Genomic DNA, 20,903 nt, shown 5'->3' with positions numbered 1-20,903 from the left:
TTTAACAAAGGTATATAATTAAAGGCTGAGCAGATTCATAAAGATATTGTTACATACGACTGTCTCAGAAAATTTGAATATTGTGATTTTCTGTAATGCAATTACAAAAACAAAAATGTCATACATTCTGGATTCATTACAAATCAATTGAAATATCGCAAGCCTTTTATTATTTTAATATTGCTGATCATGGCTTACAGTTTAAGAAAACTCAAATATCCTATCTCCAAAAATTTGAATATTCTGGGAATCTTAATCTTAAACTGTAAACCATAATCAGCAATATTAAAATAATAAAAGGCTTGCAATATTTCAGTTGATGTGTAATGAATCCAGAATGTATGACATTTTTGTTTTTTTTAATTGCATTACAGAAAATAAAGAACTTTATCACAATATTCTAATTTTCTGAGACAGTCCTGTATATAACTTTCGGGGTTATTGAGCGTCACGTCTCCTGCGAGACCACGTTGAGGGCTCGCTGCCCCAGTCTCCCGGTGCTGCAGCTGTTCCTGCAGCTGCTGCTGCTGCTCCACATCTGGATACCGGGTTATTATTCCCCCGCTGGACCTTCACATGACCCGGGGCTGGCGCTGTGAGCCAGCGGAGGAGCAGCATGGTGGTGTAACCGAGGCTCGGCGCTAAAACCCGGCTCTCTCATCATGGCTGTGCTGCTAAACCAGCGCGATTAGCTCCCTCACATTACAGCTACTCAGCCCTTTTTAAGGCTGACATTGGTCAAAATCCGTATTGATAATGGTCGTGCATGCTACGGTTGAGTTAATTCACTAGCTGGAGTCCAGAACTAGGTCCTGCAGCAGATCAGCATCATGATGAAGGTCTTGCTGGCTAGTATTGCAGCTAGTGTGGCTAATGTGCTGCTGAATGAGCTGCAGGTTTGGTGAAGGTTTGGAGGTTTGGAGGAGAGGATGCCGGGCCGCCTGGTTCTGAGCATGGATCACATGTCAGCAGGAACATGGGGACGGAAAGCCAGTGGACCAAAGACCTGACTGCTTATAAACTTCTGGATCACAAGCTGCTGCACGGACAGGATGATGGGAGGATCGTGAAGACGAGGGGTAAATGAAGATCTCTGACTCACACATGGGTACAACTTAAGGCTGATTTATGGTCCCGCGTTACACCGACGCAACACGGTGCGCGTCGCTGCGTGACCTACGGCGTAGGCTACGGCGTCGATTTAACGCGGAACCATAAATCAGGCTTTACAATGATCCCTACTAGTCCATGGGCCAGACCAGATATCAGCACCACTCAAGGTGACTAAACTTCTTATGATTTTTGAAAATATCCACGTCTGTAGATGATATTTTGGTATGATAACTAGGGATGGGCGGTATGGACTAAATATTTTATCACGATCATTTCTGGCATTTATCCCCATAACGATAAAAATGACGATAAAAAAAATACCAATTCAACTCCACCTTTGTAACTATAAATCTATCTCGCTCTCAGATCCGCCATGTTTGTTACACAAAAACCTCATCAACCAGAATGTATGTTTCTTTCTTTCTTTCTTTCTTTCTTTCTTTCTTTCTTTCTTTCTTTCTTTCTTTCTTTCTTTCTTTCTTTCAGGCTCATTTCTTTCTTTCTTTCTTTCAGGCTCATTTCTTTCTTTCTTTCAGGCTCATTTCTTTCTTTCTTTCTTTCTTTCAGGCTCATTTCTTTCTTTCTTTCTTTCAGGCTCATTTCTTTCTATCTTTCTTTCTTTCTTTCTTTCAGGCTCATTTCTTTCTATCTTTCTTTCTTTCAGGCTCATTTCTATCTTTCTTTCTTTCTTTCAGGCTCATTTCTTTCTTTCTTTCTTTCAGGCTCCTTTCTTTCTTTCTTTCTTTCTTTCTTTCTTTCAGGCTCATTTCTATCTTTCTTTCTTTCTTTCAGGCTCTTTTCTTTCTATCTTTCTTTCTTTCTTTCAGGCTCATTTCTTTCTTTCGTTCTTTCTTTCTTTCTTTCTTTCAGGCTAATTTCTTTCTATCTTTCTTTCTTTCTTTCAGGCTCATTTCTTTCTTTCTTTCTTTCTTTCTTTCTTTCTTTCTTTCTTTCTTTCTTTCTTTCTTTCTTTCTTTCTTTCTTTCTTTCTTTCTTTCTTTCTTTCTTTCTTTCAGGCTAATTTCTTTCTATCTTTCTTTCTTTCTTTCTTTCTTTCTTTCTTTCTTTCAGGCTCATTTCTATCTTCCTTCCTTCCTTCACGTACGTTGTGCATCTATTTAACACAGAACCATAAATCAGCTTTACACAAAAACGTCAACGGGAATTTATCGTTTTTACCACGAGATACAAATTCTTACCGTGGGGAATTTTTTGGACGGTTTATCATGAACGGTAAAATATCACCCATTCCTAATGATAACCCTTCCTGAGTGGCAGCTGTATCATGAGTGACATTATGTGATGATTCTGTACTTGATTAACCTTCTTAACACTATCTTAAGTACAAACAGAACTTGATAGCCCAACTATAATCAGATCTTGACATATTCCCATTAATAACGATGTTAATTTTGTTTACAATATTGTTACGTTTATAATGTTGTTTATATCATCATCGTTTACAGGACTGTCTCAGAAAATTAGAATATTGTGATTTTCTGTAATGCAATTACAAAAACAAAAATGTCATACATTCTGGATTCATTACAAATCAACTGAAATATTGCAAGCCTTTTATTATTTTAATATTGCTGATCATGGCTTACAGCTTAAGAAAACTCAAATATTCTATCTCAAAAAATTAGAATATTCTGGGAATCTTAATCTTAAACTGTAAGTCATAATCAGCAATATTAAAATAATAAAAGGCTTGCAATATTTCAGTTGATTTGTAATGAATCCAGAATGTATGACATTTTTGTTTTTTTAATTGCATTACAGAAAATAAAGAACTTTATCACAATATTCTAATTTTCTGAGACAGTCCTGTATTAGTCAGACTCGAGGTCCATAATAAAAACATACAACACTCAATACATAAGAACACAAGATTAAAAGAGAGAGAGAACATATAGAAAACAGTGCACAAGACAGTTCTACCAATGTTTCCACAGAGCTGAGCAATATCTCACGTCACAAACACGAGGGCTAACCAGCTGAGCAATGATGTCATTCTGAGAAACATTCAGTCTGCAGATAAAACTATACATCAGATGTCTAAGCAAGGCCTGAAATGAGTTGACTCCTACTTTACAGAACAGCTCACTTGCACTACACCATCTCGGCTGGTTCAATAGTATCCTCATGCAATCATTGTAAGCAACTTGCAACTTATGAATGCTTGCCTTCCTAAATTTACTCCATAAAGGAGCAGTATTATATATTATATAGAGCGGGGTACAGTTTGCCCTAAAGAGACAGATCTTCACATGGTCAGAACACATGTTACATTTCCTTCTTAGCATAAACCTTATAAGCTGGTTCCTTATCTCATTGTGGTGTCCTTTATGTTCTGTATTTGCAGATAAAGACCAGTTTGTGACATTACTGTTATAGTTTCATAGGAGCCTAATGATGCTCTTCTAGTTTAAGGCACACAATGACATGTAACAATGATATATTATGGGGTATATTATACATTTCCTGAGTCCCTATGTTCCTGTGAGTATTCCAGTTTTTGTATTTTGTGTCTCTGTTGTACCAAGATGACACAGGGCTAAAAGATAGTATATCATTTAGGCGAAAAATGTGTAAAAATGTGTGTTGTTTATAGTTTAAAGGGCTGCAGTGACCTCTATGTTGGTCAGAAAGATTCACATCTTAGCTTGAATGAATGCTTAAAAGGTCCCCTTTAAAATGATACCAAGGACAATATTGTGAAACATTGACAGATATCCTGTACATGAGTCTAAACCAGGATATGCAGCAGTATCTAAAGTGTAATGTTCTGAAGGGGCTGGGTAACTTCATGAGCTGATAACTCTGATCCAGCTGCCACTCAGGAAGGTTATCATACCACAATATCATCTACAGACATGGAAATAAAAAAAAAATCATAAGTAAGTTTTGTCACCTTGAGTGGTACTGACCAGTGAAAGTGGACTACAACCTACAATTATCCCTCCAATGTATCATTACAGTGTGACATGTCGTCCACAGGTATAGTGAGAGCTTTCCACAACCTCCTGAGGACACACAACACTCTCGTTATCACACATCCAGAATGTGCTGGTAAGTGGAAGTCAAATGGTATTTTTCTTCTGTAAAATGTCTGCTAAATCAGCCCTCCCCTCCCCATAACAAAAGTGAGAATGCAATTCATTGAAGCATCTTATGACCTGACCCTTGTAACTGTCAAAAACAGCATAAAAAAACAACTAAAAAAAACAGCATTTTATAACGTGACCCTTGCAAATACTTCATCAACTCAACAATCTTGTTTTTAAATTATTAGTTGCGTTTTCACTAAATCCTAGATTTGTGCAAAACCAAATATCAAAAAAGAAATCCTGTAATGGAAATGGCACTAATTTGAAAAAACATACAACTATAAAAAAAACCATCTTATGACGTGACCCTTGCAACTATCAAAAACAGCATAAAAAAACAACAACTATCAAAAAAACCAACAAAACAACAGCTATCAAAAAATATGCATCTTATAACGTGACCCTTGCAAATACTTCATCAAATCAACAAAATTGTTTTTAAATGATTAGTTGCGTTTCCGTTAAACCCTAGATTTGTGCACAAAGAAATCCTGTAACGGAAATGGCACTAATTTGAAAAAACTTACAGCTATCAAAAAAACAAACCCTTTTAATGCTTCCAGGAGATGGTTTTTCAGGCGATTTGATAATCAGGTTTATCACAAAAGTATAATGGAAACACTTTTTGTGAATTTCCACGTCTCTGGCAGAGCTGGATGTGACGTAGTTGGTTGATCTAAAGTCATCAAAATCTAGTTTCCAGCTGTTTTGGCCTCATTAATAAGATGTAGTCCTGCTGCAACACTACTTAATCATTATACATGACATAAGGGCTTTGCCTCTGAATAATCATTTTAATGATCATCTGCTGTCGTCATCATCCGACTCTTTTCTCAACAGCTGTAGTTGCAATTGCAATAATTTGTCAAAGACTGAAGATTATGTTTTTGTTCTTCAACATTGCAATACGGCAGCCTTACCTTTATCACAAATCTGCTGTTGCAAAATAATTTTTTTGCTCTTTCTAAATATGCACATGGATTTTAAGGCATGTCCACAATCACAATTGCAAATTGTCATTATCAGTGACAAATTTCAATTTCTGAAATGATTTACTTGTATTTTTACCTTTCCTTTACAGAGTCAGGATTTTTTTTTCCCCCAAAGGAGTAGGCGTATTAAAATTCACAGAGCAAACATTATAAAACTGCAGTCTGTCATGATCAGGACCATGATGGTGATCATAAACTTTGTTGATCTGGCTTTGTATGTGTTCACATTAAATGAGCATTTACACGTCATGTGAAACTGTCCATCACTGATCTCTTGTCAGTTCAATTATAAGAGGAGCAGGTTGTGTCATTGTTAATGGGAAGAATGTGAAATTTATCAAATGAAAATAATGCTGCTGAAATTCAAACAAAAGAAGGCTTTAAAAAAGGAGGAAAAAATCAGTGCAGTGAATTGCTTGAAACAATGTGTAAAACAATATTTTTTTTAAATAACAGTTCAGTTATTTGCATTGTAGCTGCAAGAAAGTTCTTCAACGTTCAACTTGATTCCCAGATTGAATGTTCTCTGATATACTTATTTACTTTCTAATACAAGCAGTTTACAATGCACTTGTTGATTAATCAAGGCAATGTGTAAAAACGCATCCTTTTCTGTCCTTATAGTTTCCATAGTAACGCAATGCATGGCTGACAGTTTAACTGTAATGGCAACGTTTATGCAGTCCCCCAGGTTTGGATATTTGATATTTTCCCCACAGATGACAATTTACATAATGCATCCTTAACTCAAAGTTCCGTTCTAATCAGTGATGTTACAACATCAGTCATTTTAAAGATGGTTCCAGTTGAAGACATGAACATTCATGATATATATATATATATATATATATGCTGTTTTGGCATTATTGGATCAGGGATACGATCACAAAAAGAATCATTGAAGGATTTTAGATACAATTTAATTAAAAGTGGAATAGATTTACTCCAGTGAAGGTTCATTCTGTGCAAGTCACCTTGGTGATCAAGCCAATTTAAAAGAGAGCCATCTTCATGTCACTGGAAATCCTGACTTTGGAGTCAGGGAACTCCACTAACCTCGTTGTCTTGCTTCGTACTGTAGTATGTTTTTCTGTCCTTTGGTGTTTCAGGTTCTTGTCCAAATCTAATGATGAGTAAGAGTGATCATGGCAGTGCAAGGCCGGTCCCCGTGGCCCTCACCCCCCAGCTCCCTCCCAGAGCTCACCGCCCCCTCTGCGTGTCCGTCTCCTCTGACAGCAGCGGCCGCTTCAAGGCCCTGGAGACGCAGGAGTGGAAAAATAACCTCAAAGCTCAGGTACATCCAAAGCACACAAAACACACTCTTGTTTTTGTTCTTACTTGGAGTTGATGGGAATCCCGAACAAACCTGATAACTACTAAACAAAACTGAACTCATGTAGATCAAGAAATCCAGGGCTTTTTTTTATTTTATTTTTTATAATATTTTTTTATTTCACAATAATTTTCACAATTCACATTTTCACATTCACAATTTCTATTTTACCCACATTCCTACCCTCCCAATAATTGCCCAGAGGAAAAAAAAAAAAAAAATCATACATTAAGGGAAACAAAATTCAATAAATAATAATAAAAAAAAAAGAAGTTAAAAAATGGCAGCAGCAGCGATATCAAACTATATATATCTATACATAAATACAAACATACATACATATAAGGCACAAGTTCAAAAATAGAGATACTCATTGGTCCCCCTTGGAAAAGTTCTCCAGTTTTGAAAATAATGGATTGTATTTTTCCAAAGTTCATTTTTCCAATGGTAAAAAAACTGAAAGTTGGAGGGGAATCATCTTTCCAAAGTAAAAGTATACATTTCTTAGCGAAGTATGTGATCATAATTAATATCCTGCTTTTTTTCCGGTCTAACTGAAGATCCAGTGTATCATTTAATAAATACAAATTGGAGCTTAACTCACAATGAATTTCTAAAACTGATTGTGTGAAGGAATGAATTGATTTCCAGAAACGTATTAAAAGATCACATTCCCAAAACATATGTACAAATGTTCCATCGGTTCTTTTACATTTTGGATATTTTGAAGAGATATCCTTTGAAATTTTGTGCATTTTAATTGGAGTTAAATACAGTTTGTGAATACATTTAAAATTAGCTTCTTTAATAGTATTACTAGTAAATGGAAAATGTATTTTCTCACATATATTTATCCAGGGCTTTTTGATCCCCAGTCATTTGCCATCGTTCATTTTGCTGCACAGATGTGGCCAGAGTGCATATGGTGCTCCAGTCTGTGGCCTTTTTTTCCTTCTTCTTTTTTAAAAGTCACTTTGACTATGTTTTACAGTTAAGCGCTCAAGTGCTACATAGACATATGTTGGAAATGTATTTATTGTTAAAAAGATACTCTGACAGAGCTTAAAGAAATTAAGTTAGAGTGCATAAAGATCTAAAGTGGGTCTATTTTTATCCCCACAGTATCACCTAATTGTCTTGTTCTCCAGTTGCTCTTGTTAGTCCCTTATAATCAAAAGATCTTTAAGACCTTCCTCTGGCAGGACAACGTTTCACCAAGACGACCAAAGATTCCCTTCATGACACCACTCAGGATTTATAGGACCAATTATTTCAAATTATTGTAAACAAAATGATTGCAAAAGTAATGCCAGTTCATCAACCACTCTCCATGTGGCTCAACTTTTTTCAAAAAAAACATTTTGTTGACTTGACAGCTCAACAGCTTAAAATTGCATACATGTAATCCAGAGGCAAAAAAAAGGTGTTCTGCTGCTTTATTTGTAATGGAAATAATGGTAATTGAATATATTAATATAGGCTGTCTGAACGGCCATATTTCACAAAGGGTATACGATGACTTTAAGTGTTAATTTGTAGGAAGTCATTTAAGGAAAAACATACTGAGGTAGCTTCAAACTCCTAACTAAATAACATTTATTTTGTTAATTCTAGCATTTACATAGATATGCTGCTGACTTTGTTGTCCATGGTATCAGCTGTTATGAAAGTCTGCATTTAATAATTCTGCAACTGCCTACATGCGTGGGAGGAGCCATTATAAGAGCAATGTGCAACAAAGGTTATTTCCAGTCGTGCAATCAGCCGAACACGGAGCTTCAGTTTGGATGAGAACAGGAAGACATCGTGCATGATGGAATATTTTTCAATAAAAGTTGTTGTAGGCTCGGCACCCGCAGAGAGGGCCGTGAGGAGCCGCTGTAATGTGGTCTGGGTGGCAGTCGTGGCGGGCTGCCTCGACAACCCAATCCCATGTAACACTCTAGTAACAGGGACATGGAATGTCCTCTCGCTGGGGGAAAAGGAGCCACAGTTTGTGCGGGAGGTTGAGAGGTTCTGGTGAGAAATAGTCAGGCTCACCTCAACCCATAGTTTGAGCTGTGGAACTCAGCTCCTTAAAGTTGGGCAGACACTGTGCGATTGTCGGCTCGTTTTGAAACGATTTTCCACTCGTGCGACTATTTTTTTGGATCGGGCCAGATTTCGACCCAATCGTTGCTCGTGCCTCGTGTAGTATACGTGGAGTAACGACGAGAGATTAACACCTCACGACGAGCTCCCGATCAGGAATCGTGTGCTCGCAAGAAAATCAAACGTGTTTGAAATCCTGGTCGCTCCTCGTGAAGGAATCACAGTTGAAGCAGCTATGACCCGATTGGATCATCCTTTAACAGAGAGCATGCACAATCTCTGATGTCACGTCAAAAACTATTATTCGTAGTTTAAAGTGTTGCAAATTCACATTACAAATCACGTTTTAATAGCAGAAAAAAAAGGCCGCATTTCTCACGTCTGCCCAGCCAATTCCTTGTCCAATCATGACTTTGTCTAACCTTTTTTCATTTATCGCCACACAGAATGGCACAAATTGCTAAAGGCTGATTTATAGTTCCGCGTTACACCAGAGCAGAACCTACGCCGTAGGCTACACCGTCGATTTAACGCTGAACCTTAATTCAGGCTTAAGGCAGCGCGTTTGTTTTTGCTGAGCATCTTTGGTGTCTCCCACTTCAGGGTTCCTCCTCTTCCACTTCTTTTTGACGTTTCAGTTCCAGTAACAGAAGTCCGACGTGAGGATTATGAACGTATAGTGTGAGCAGACTTGTTTGTGTTGGATCTAAAACTATCTTGCTAGTATTTACATGTATGCATTTCTGTTAACATAGGGAATCTTAATTCAAACACTGCACAGATCAAAGAAAAGCAAGTCTTGTTTGTTCAACACCAGGTCAACTGAGGATTTGTCTAATATAAAATGAAAACAAAAGAAATTGAACCTCAAATTATGAATAACAAAATGATGAAGAAAACTACATTTTGTCCACCATCTTCCCACAAATGTCAATTAACTTAGATAACTGGTCATCCCTCTTCCTTTCCCTCTCCTCCTTTTCATCCAGCTCCCTCAGCCTCTTTTCTTGTCTTTAGTCTTGAAGAAAGTCCAAAACTTCATTTGTCCTTTTTTTGGTTTTCTTCCCTCCGTTTGTTGGTCGCTCCCTGTTTGAAAAGGAAATTTTTTTGATTTTTTGATTTTCTGAATTTAAATCACCAGTGGGCTATGTATTTATACTTACAGGTGAACTTCTTATTCTCGCAGTCGCACATGGTTCCTTTTCCTCCGCCCCCTGTTTTGTTTACATTCTCCCTGGTAACCTCCAGAGGTGGAAAAAGTACAAAAATATTGCACTTAAGTAAAGGTACAAATTTTCTGCTTGAAAATTACTTAAGTAAAAGTAAAAAGTACCCATTAAGAACATTACTTAAGTAAAAGTATAAAAGTACCTCAACGTAAATATAATAAAGTACCAAAAGTACATGGTGTAAAATGTACTTAAGTACAAAAGTACAAAGTACAAAGTACAAAATTATTTTCAAAAGGATTGCAAAGAAATGAAGAATCCAAGAATTTGCTTACAACTCTAAATAATGGTGATATTATTCTGACCCCTTAGCGTTTGTTTCCATTACCCCATTTTAATTTCTCCCTTTGCTCATCACTGCTGCTGTACCCCATTGGCCCCGCTGACAGGTCCACCCCCAGCCTGTAGTATGCAGTGACAACATTAAGCAACCCCAGCTGATAAAGGATGAGACTTTTGAACTTTTAAATGCCAAAACCACCTTAGAAGGGGTGGAATCAAAGAATGGTGCGCATGGACACGCGTCGGCTGCCGCTCAAGGCTGATTTATGGTTCTGCGTTACACCGACGCAGGCCAGGTACCCTACGGCGAGGCTCTGCGTCGATTTAACGCGGAACCATAATTCAGGCTTCAGTCCTCATCGGTACTCGACGCGACGGCGGTTCCTCCGGCCTTCCGGCCGCCTCTGCGGCGCAACTCTCCCGGGAGCTGCGGCTCCTTCTCGGTATATTCATGCGCCCCCCTTCCTTCCCGTCCGCCTTATGGCTCCGCGTTAAATCGACGCACACCTTACGCCGTAGGCTACGGCGTAGGGTGTGCGTCTCCGCGTACCCTACGCCGTAGCCTGCGCCGGTGCGGAACCATAAATCAGCCCCCGCTGTGCTGTTCTTTAATATGTAGCGAGTAACGACGTGTCCAATTTTAAATATAGCGGATTAAGAGTACGATTTTTTTCCTTGAAAATGTAACGAAGTAAAAGTACATAAAAATGAAAGTATCAATAAAAGTACAAATTCTCAAAAATCTAACTTAAGTACAATAACGAAGTACTTGTACTTCGCTACTTTACACCAGGGGTTCTTAACCTTTCTGACCTTGAGGCCTAATGTTTTCAGTACAGAGTGGCCCGGGGCCCATTAAATATTAAAACTGTATAGCAGGGGTATTCAACTAAAACTTTAAGAGGTCCATTTAGAGAAACCGAAGGAGAGACACTAGGAGACACGGAGGAGGAGAGCTCCAAGTACTTGAGTATGGAGAAAGAGGGGGAGTCGGAGGAGGAGGGCTGGAGCAGCGAGCCCGAGCTGGCCTCTGGAGAGCGGCTGGATCCGTGCACAGCGGAGCCGGCGATGGAGCCGGCAGAGGAGCTGGACAGCTACGACGCGCTGGTCAGGAAAGGGAAGGAGTGCTACAACCAGGCCCGGCTGGAAGAGGCCCTGGACTTGTTCGTGAGGGCCATCGACATCAGGCCGGGGGACCCGGAGGTCCAGTTCATGACCATCCAGCTGTACCGGAAGCTGACGCAGAAACGCTGACGCAGAAACGCAGAGATGCTGACGGGGGATCCTGCTCCACCGCCGAGTAGACGTTACAACGCTTTCCTGCACAATAATGTTTCAGAGAGGTCGGATCTAAAATATAAGGATTAGAATAAACATAGGGGGAAGGTGGCTCAGTTGGTAGAGCGTTCGCCCATGAACCTGAAGGTCAGTGGTTCAAACCCTAGTTCCTCCTGTGTCCACCAAAGTTGGGCAAGACACTGAATCCCCCGGTTGCTCCCGGTTGTCAGGCCAGCGCCGTTGTTGTATGGCAGCTCCGCCGACAACCGGTGTGTGAATGTGTGCGTGTGTGGGTGAATGTTTGCAGTGTAAAGCGCTTTGGGGCTGTAGGAGTACAGCTGGAAAGCGCTATATAAGTGTAAGCCATTTACCATTTACCATTTACATACACACGTGTTTCTACTTGAAAGTTTTTGACCGACTTGGATTCACACAGTTTTATAAATGTAAATGAAAAAAAATATAAATCCTGTTCATTTTAGTTGATGCGCCGGTCTGTGTTTGTGGAGACAGGTCCATCATGTCCTCGTGTCCTCATGGTTTCAGGACAGAACGGTGATTATTCTTCTTAAACTCGCACTTTTAAATGTTCCTGAAAGTTTTCCTGAAAAAATAAAAGTCAGATTAAAGGTATCTGCGGTCTGAGTTTCTGTGAAGTCCACATATACAATATACAAGGGTGTTGCCGGGGCGACGGAGACACGTCATGAGGATCGTGATCCTCAGAGAAAGGACGTTTGAACACGAGTTAGTGGCGGAGCCAAGATGGCGGTTAGTTAGAGAAATAACAGGCAGAAAACAGGTGAATCGTTCAGTTGCGGCTACAAGCACCAAAATTGGTACACATACTCCTTAGGGGTTGGTCTTTTGATAAAACCATTGTGCCAAAAAAAAAAAAAAGATGGCGGCCTTTTTTCAAGATGGCCGCCATCGAATATACAGTAATATTGCATTTCGGAACAAAATTGCTTAGACATTTCCTATTTGAATGGTCTTGGTGTCAAATCATAACCTTTCCACTACGTAGAATCTAAATTTGGACTCATGGACTTACACTTTGGCTTCCTTGTACCATATATCAGTCCAAGAATCCCAATTTTCTGCAAAATTTGAGTTTTTTTTGTTATGTTTGACACTGGTAAAATGGATGGCAGTGTATACCTTAGTATTGTTAGAGGTTTAGTGTGTGTGTGTGTGTGTGTGTGTGTGTGTGTGTGTGTGTGTGTGTGTGTGTGTGTGTGTGTGTGTGTGTGTGTGTGTGTGTGTGTGTGTGTGTGTGTATGTGTGTGTGTGTGTGTGTGTGTGTGTGTATGTGTATGTGTATGTGGTGGGGGGCGGGGGGCGGTAGTTTGATGTTTAGTTAGACAGCCACGCCTGAATAGACAGGGTGTACCAGCGTGGGAGAGCCGAGTCAAGGGTAAGGGGGCTAAGCATGACTATTCATGGACTTACCCAGAGGGTGTACAGATCGCACAGGACTTACATGATACTGAATGAACGATCGGGCTAGGTGTAGATTGTATAAGTTATTGTCGAACCTAGTTGTATCCCATACCTTATTGTGCATAATGGTGGTAAAAGGATAACCCCTCGGCCTTGTTTCAATAAATACACATCATCACACTGTGAAATCTTGATTAATCAAAATCAAATCAAAATCAAAATGGCAAATATACATCCAGGACTGCCTAAATTGACTGACTGGAGGAAGTGTTGTCTTTGCCAAGAGAAAAATGGTAATGAGCTCTCATCACCACACACATGACAATCAGAACGGCATGATGGGTACTCTATGATTGCAATGAATATTCCCATCTTTCATGCAATGAATGAGATGCCTATTAAAGTTGATCCAGACAGACTTGATGAAGGTGGTGGCATTGAAGATACTTTGAGGAGGAACAAGGCTCAATACCATCAAAGTTGTCATGCTATGTTCAACAACACAAAACTGGAAAGAGTGAGAACCTCAAAACTTAAGGCAGAGAGTGCTCAGTCAGTGGAATGCCAGACCAAGCTTAGCAGAACCAGCATTCAAAACTCATTGTGTTTCATATGTGACAAAGAACTCACATCCTCTGAACAGACCAGAAAAGCTATGACAATGAATCTCAATAAGAGGGTTAATGAATGTGCCCGGACTTTAAATGATGGAAAACTTATTGCAAGACTCAGCTGTGAAGATGTTGTTGCACAGGAGCTCCAATACCATGCTGCATGCTTGGTAGACTTGTACACTAGAGAGAGTTCCTACCTCAGAGCCACCAAGAGACTGGAAAAGGAACATGCAACCAAAGAGGATGACCACCCACAGGCATTCTCAGAGCTAGTCACATATCTAGTGGAGACCACCAAATCTGGTGAGGGTCCTTCAGTCTTCCGACTTACAGACATAGTTCACCTGTATGCCCAGCGCCTGAAACAGCTGGGTGTTGATGCACCTGCTGTCAACTCCACAAGACTGAAGGAAAAACTGCTGTCAGAAATACCTGAGTTGGAGGCTCACAAGCAGGGAAGGGATGTTCTTTTGGCTTTCCAGAAAGAGGTAGGCTTTTCTTGTCAGAAGCCTCTGACTATTATAGTGAAGCTATTATTCTTAACAAAGCAGCTAACATTTTGCGAAGACATATGTTGGACCACAAGTCCACATTTGATGGAACCTTCTATGAGAGTTGCATTGAGGAGGCCATTCCACACAGTCTTCTTCAGTTTGTGGCCATGCTTGAACACGGAGCAGACATCAAATCTCAGCTGAGGTTTGGTGCATCAAAGACCGATCAAGCAATTGCTCAGCTGCTTCAGTACAACTGCTACACACAGTACAAAGAAGGAAGTGCAACTCACAGACACTCCAAAAATAGAGAGACCCCATTCCCTGTTTACATGGGGATGTCCATCTACGCAAAGACCAGAAAGCAAAAGTTGGTGGACATGCTTAATGAGCATGGTATAAGCATTCCATACAACAGGGTTCTAGAGATATCTGCACAGCTGGGAGATGCAACAGTCAGTAAGTACATGGAAGACGGGGTGGTCTGTCCACCAGTTCTGCGAAAAGGGCTGTTCACAACATCAGCCATGGACAACATAGACCACAACCCCACTGCAACAACAGCGACCACTTCTTTCCATGGAACCAGCATCTCTGTTTTTCAGCACCCAACATAAGAAGACAAAGGTTAAGATTGTGGAAAGCTCAAGTTCAGAGAAGAGATAGTGAAGAGAGTTCCAGAACTTCCAGACACCTTCACCAATGTCCGGCCGGCCTTCTTCACCAAGAAGAAACCCTCTCCTCCCCAGAGTTGTGTGACACACCCATACACCAGTCTGCTGAGGCCACATCTGGCAATGGAGTACGGACAGAGTAACAGATGGGCCGGTGGATGTAACTTGGTCAGCCCACGATGCTTCACAGAAGAGAGGAAAGCAATTTGAGGTCAGCATTACATCATTTTTGCCTCTGCTGCGAGATCAGGCCCACTTGGTTGCTACAATCAAGCACGTGATGGACAAGATCAAGGAGATAGTGACATTACTAAACCCCGGCCAGGTGCCAGTGAGTGCTGCTGACCAGTCAATATATGCAGTAGTCAAGCAGGTCCAGTGGCACTGGTCTGAAATCTATGGTGAGGACAAGTTTGTCCTAATGTTCGGAGGCTTGCATATTGAGACTGAAGTCTATTGGAACTCTACTCCAGGACAGTGGTCAGACAGGAGCCCTTTTGGAAGCAGGGATAGCATCTCCTGGCAGAGCGCCATGAATCATTCATTTTAGTATGATACTTACAGTACATACTGAGTCATACGTACCGAGTCATACGTAGTATGAACAATGAATGAACCCCCCCCCCCCCCCACACACACACACGACCTCCAAAAATACTAAGCTATACACTACCATCCATTTTACCAAACATAACAAAAAACCTATATTTTGGCAGAATATTAGGATTCTGGGACTGATGTATGGTACAAGGAAGCCAATGAGTAAGTCCATGGGTCCAAATTTAGATTCTACATAGTGAAAAGGTTATGATTTGACACCAAGGTCATTCCAATAGGACAACTCAATTGGATTTTGTTGCGAAATGCAATATTACTGTATATTCGATGGCGGCCATCTTGAAAAAAGGCTGCCATCTTTTTTTTTTTTTTGGCACAATGGTTTTATCAAAAGAGCAACCCCTAAGGAGTATGTGTGCCAATTTTGGTGCTTGTAGCCGCAACTGAACGATTATTCCTGTTATTTCTCTAACTAGGTGGCGTAGGTTGTTCGGTGCGCAGTTTCTCCGTCAAACAACTTGAGGCTTTGTGAATAGGCAGACAGAACATGCAGTAATTTAAACGTTTTTATGATACAAAAGTGACTTTAATAAATTAATATTTTGGTGCCAGGACTAAAAACCTGTGGAAAAAGTAAATAACTTCGGGAACTACGTGAAGGTAAAAGTTTGAACACAAGCTAGCTAACGCGCCAACGGACGTTAACGTCAAAGAAAGATGTCTTCGAATGCTAAAATGAATGACTCTGAAAAGTCCGCTGAAATTGCTGCGACAAGTGAGGAGGACATAGAAATTACCCCCGAAGATACAATGGACACACTCTCGGTCCAGTCTGACACTCAAGCGAGGAGTGCTAACAAGAGGAAGAAACGAGACTTCAACGGTGACAGTGCAAGTGTGGACATTTTGGCAGCTATCCAGGAGCTCTCTGTTAAACATGACGAGACGTACCGTAAGATTTCAGTGATTGAATCCACGACGGAAACAACGTCTCAACACATTGAAAAACTCTCTCATACAGTTGAGCAGCTTGTGGTTGATATTAATCACCACAAAGAAATTTTGAAGCGGACAGAAACAGACATTGAACAACTGAAAAGAGAGAACCGGCTTTTGAGAGCAGGAGTTGCTGAAAACAAGCGCTACAGTTACAGATGGGCATTGAAACTACACGGAGTAAGAGAGGAGGTGAACGAGGACGTGAGAACAGTGGTGATTGACATCCTCGGGAAAGTGGCTCCGGGACTTCAGGAATATCTACAAGAGAGTGTCGACATTGCGCATCGCCTTGGTCCGAGGAGGAAGGACGGGTCCCACCGGTCCCTCATCATCCTCTTCGCGCTGCGCCGTATGCGTGATGCTGTTTGGAAAAGTGCCAGGGGCTGCAAGTACCTGCGGAGCAACAAGCTGCGTCTCACCGAGGCGCTCTCTCCAGAAGACCGACTGGCCAGAGAAAAACTCTGGCCACTTGTGGAAAAAGCAAGGAAAGAAGGTAAAAAGGCGTCCTTCCTAGGACCGTATGCTCTGATAGAGGGGAAGAAAATTGACCATTTAGACATTGAGTAAGTCAGATAAGTGAAGAGATGTGTCATTACACCACTGGTAACCTCCTTTTATGTCACAACGCAATGAACTGTGGGTAATTCCCTTTCCCAAAGTCTGCGGAGATGCAGACTTATGGTAAGTGAGCAGTAAGGGCTCAAAATGTCTGCTGGGAGCCCTCGCGCACTTAAGGACTTTAGGAATGGGACAGCCCTGAACCCTTACACAAGTCGCATGTAAGTGTGTGAGTCTGTGAGGGTGGAGATTGGAATTCAGCTTTACTGTTGTTTGTGCGTACGGGCCAAACAGCAGTATAGAGTACCCAGCCTTTTTGAAGGTCGGATTTTTAAAGTGGAAAATACGTATTTGGTCAATAACAAAAGTTAATCTCTGTCATTGTTGGCAGTGACAGAGGTCCAACGATTTCTGGAAGTCTTCACAAGGTTTTCACACACTGTTGCTGGTATTTTGGTCCATTCCTCAACGAGGTAAAGCAGGTGCCATTAATTCAGGTAACGAGTAGAGGACAGAGGAGCCTTTTAAAGAAGAAGTTACAGGTCTGTGAAAGCCAGAAATCGTGCTTGTTTGTAGGTGACCAAATACAATACCAAATACCCAGGAATTTACCAATTAATTCAGTAAAAATCCTACAATGTGATTTCCTGGTTTCTTTTCCCTCATTCTGTCTCGCATAGTTGATTTTGATTTGATTTGATTGATTTAATTGTTTATTTCGAACACTTAAAAAAAATAAGATTTTAAAACAAATTCAAAACATACAGAAAAAAAGCAACAACAACAAAAACGTAATGCAAACAGGGGAAAAAAACAGTGTCCGAAAAGGGCAGGTAGAAGTTAAACTTATTTAACCCTGCCCCTTTGTTACCTCTATTATAAATTAAACATAAATATTAATAATAAATAGCTGCAATTACCTAATAGGCTACCGATTTTCCCATTGGTTGAGCCTTTGCACCTAACCAGCTAACAAACACCATATTGCCTTAACATAGCTCCTCCTCAACCAAATAACTTCCCAGAACTTCCTTTTTGTACAGTTTTTTTAAATTGATTTATATTTTACATTGCTTCAACCCATCACCCAACCCATTCCAAAAATCCACCCCAACAACTGAGATACACATGCTTTTCCTTTTAGAATGAACACATTGTTTTTTGAAATTATATTTTCCTCTTAAAGTAATTAACCCCCCTCCCTGTCACAAAACATTTTCTGTAAATTGCCTGGAAGTGAATCAGTTCTCGCTTTGAATATGATTTGTAGAGTTTTTAGTTTGACAATGTCCCAGAATTTCAACACATGCGACTTTAAAAAGTTTGTGTGTTTGTGTGATCCTTATAACCCACATTGTGAAGTATCCTGATTGCTTTTTTTGCAGTCTGAATAGCGTTGAAGTTGTAGTTGAAGTTACCTATGACGAAAATGACAGGGAAATATTTTATGTGTATATATACTGTATGTGTGTGTGTTTCCCTCTGAGGGCTGGATAAGACTGCCATACTATTATATCCTGATATTTGGATGCATGTCTGTTATTGCAGATGGAGCAGGCTCACAGTGCCGGAGCCGCCAGCAGCACGGGCTCTTTGGAACGAGCGTCTCTGTTTTGTGCTCCGGCCTCCTCCTTCAGCTCGGGTCTGTCCAGCCCCGTGGAGATCCTCAACAAGAGCAAATCCTCCAGCCGCTTCTCGCTCTTCTCCCCGCCCTGGAACAGCAGCTCCGAGTCCGACTCCAACCCGCCGTCCCGCTCGGGCTCCAAGAAGCTGCGTAACTACAGCAGGAGAGCCGCCACCGGACCGGCCGGGGCCAGGGGGCCCGAGGTGGCCGAGCCCAAACCCAGCGGCCCGGAACACTTCCAGTACTCCGACCCCGTCATTTCCAAGGTAACGGATTACATTTACGTCGGCAACCTGAACGCGGCGTACAACGGCCGCACGCTGTGCCGCAACAACATCGACAGCATCATCGACATGAGCAGCGTCCCGGGAGAACCGGCTCCCTCCCTCATCCTCATCCCGTGTACCTGCTCCCGCGGGGCCCGCCACAGCTGGTCCCGCCTCAAGGTGGACATCGGAGACGTCCCCTACGCCCTGGGGGACGGCTCGGCGCTCAGGCACCGCTGCTTCGAGGACATCAACGAGTGCATTAACGCGTCCACGGAGAAAAGGAAGCGCGTCCTCGTCCACTGTCGGGACGGGTTCTCTCTGGCACCGACGTGTATCATCCAGTATCTGATGGTGAAGCAGAACATGAGGCTGATCGCCGCCTACGAGTTACTGAGAGCAAAGTACCCGCTCAACATCAGAGAGTGCCACCAGAATGTCCTGGTGAGCCTGGAGAGAGCGCTGCGGCCCGGCGGGGAGGTCGACCCCGAGTGTTTCAAACAGGCCATCTCACGCAAAGTTGCATGGACTTGATTCAGTTTTCCAGTATCCTCGGTTGTAGCTGAGCTGTTTTTGTTTTTCCCCCAATGCTATTCAACGTTTTCCAAAATATAGGCAAGGACTACTGTACTGTACTTCTCCCTGCAGACTAGACTGTTGGGGGAACATTGATCAATTCCCATTTCACAGTTCAGTGGTTGGAAGAATTTCAAATTTGATGTGTTTCTTTTTCTAGATCTGTAAATTTTGATTTGACTGTATTTGTCCCTCACCATCCACACTGATGTACTAGACTAGACTGCAACATTTAGAGCTTCTTTCATAGCAGTGTTAGTGTTGGCTGTGAAGTGGATATTATTGTGATATATCAGTTCTCTGCCCTGCTTTCATGTTGATTTCTTTCTCTTATCAGGGGAATTTCTTAATGGGTAATCTCAGGAGAGTATTGATGTCACACTTGTGCAGTTTAGGAAACTGTCTTTAGACTAGCTACATTTACATATAAAAGTAATTATGCAGAGTTTTGTGCAATTTCAACAATGTTGGGCTGATTTTGTTTTTTATTTTGCTCCTTTTTTAGGAGAAACCCTCTGCCAGGAGGAGGCATCATGCTAGATACGTGCTGATAATTTAAATGTACAGTAGTAAACGCAGCACGGGTTTGATTTTTTGATTCAGGCATTAGTCTTATCCAGAAACACTTCTCCAGGTATGGAATTGCTTTTCAGCCATAAGAAATGCTACACAGATTACCTTGACATAGACAATTAAAAATTGGCTATAACTTTTCAAAACATATCCCAGGTAGTGGTTGACTTTAGATTTTAAATAGAACACACTATACTCCTATGTTCACAGTGGAGGAAGAATATTCAAGACTTTCTGGAACCTTTTTTAGATCATCTGCAATTTCCTTAAATAGCGCCCTTGTACTTGAGTACATACTGTTTTTTTTTGTTTTTTTTTAAACCTATGAGACAGTTGATGAAGATGCACTCTACCAACAATTAATTTCTTGTAATTCCATATAAACCAACCAATATGCATCTGTGTGGAACAGCAGTGTTTAATGTGCTCTCTTCTGTGTGGGACTGGTGATAAACCGGTTCACGTGTTGTACAGTAACCGTTCAGTTCAGTGCTGTGAACACACGTTTGTGAACTCAAGGTTTGGTTATCAGTGTCACGCAAAAACGGTGACGCTGGCATTGCAACATTTATGCATTTAATGAAATACAGCAATTTAGGATGACAAATGAGATGGATTTTCTGATTTTAAATGAGGATATATTTTTTTCTTACATTAAAAGGTATCTGCATTGTGTCTCCTAATGTAGATCTATTCTGTAATTTATCTATTTTATTTTTTTTAGGTTTAAAACAAAATAGGTCCACAGTTCAACACACATACAAATATTAATTTATATATATATATATATATATATATATATATATATATATATATATATATATATATATTTTTTTTTTTTTTTTTTTTTTTTTTTTTTTTTGCCATAACTGTTAGAGGAACAGGGTTGCTAGTGTTACAGATGTTTTCTTCAATGTTTATTGGTCTCATAAAATTTAGTACTAATGCCAATCATCTTTTGACACAATCTGGAGGCCAAGAGAGTCAGGATCTCATTTTTCTTTTCAGCTTTTTGTTCTTAAAGATCTCTGGGGGTTTTTTTTGTTGGATCTTATCGATGTTATCTGTGTCAAAAATAAGGACTTGATTTGAAACT

The 20,903-nt window shown here is 40.7% G+C and overlaps 1 protein-coding gene across 1 annotated transcript; it reads left to right on the top strand.

The window, feature by feature from the left end:
* The first annotated feature begins 493 nt into the window (after positions 1 to 493).
* Positions 494 to 20,509, top strand: LOC133444786 (uncharacterized). The gene is made up of 4 exons (XM_061722688.1): positions 494 to 1,079; positions 4,114 to 4,185; positions 6,325 to 6,509; positions 18,317 to 20,509. The coding sequence occupies exons 1-4, from the start codon at positions 977 to 979 to the stop codon at positions 19,190 to 19,192; spliced, it is 1,236 nt and encodes a 411-aa protein (XP_061578672.1). The 5' UTR covers positions 494 to 976; the 3' UTR covers positions 19,193 to 20,509.
* The last annotated feature ends 394 nt before the right edge of the window (positions 20,510 to 20,903 follow it).

The sequence above is a fragment of the Cololabis saira genome, chromosome 5 (genome assembly GCF_033807715.1).
Source record: "Cololabis saira isolate AMF1-May2022 chromosome 5, fColSai1.1, whole genome shotgun sequence".
Lineage (NCBI taxonomy): Eukaryota > Metazoa > Chordata > Actinopteri > Beloniformes > Belonidae > Cololabis > Cololabis saira.
Note: the sequence above shows the minus strand (reverse complement) of the source record. Positions and strands in the feature narration are given on the sequence as shown.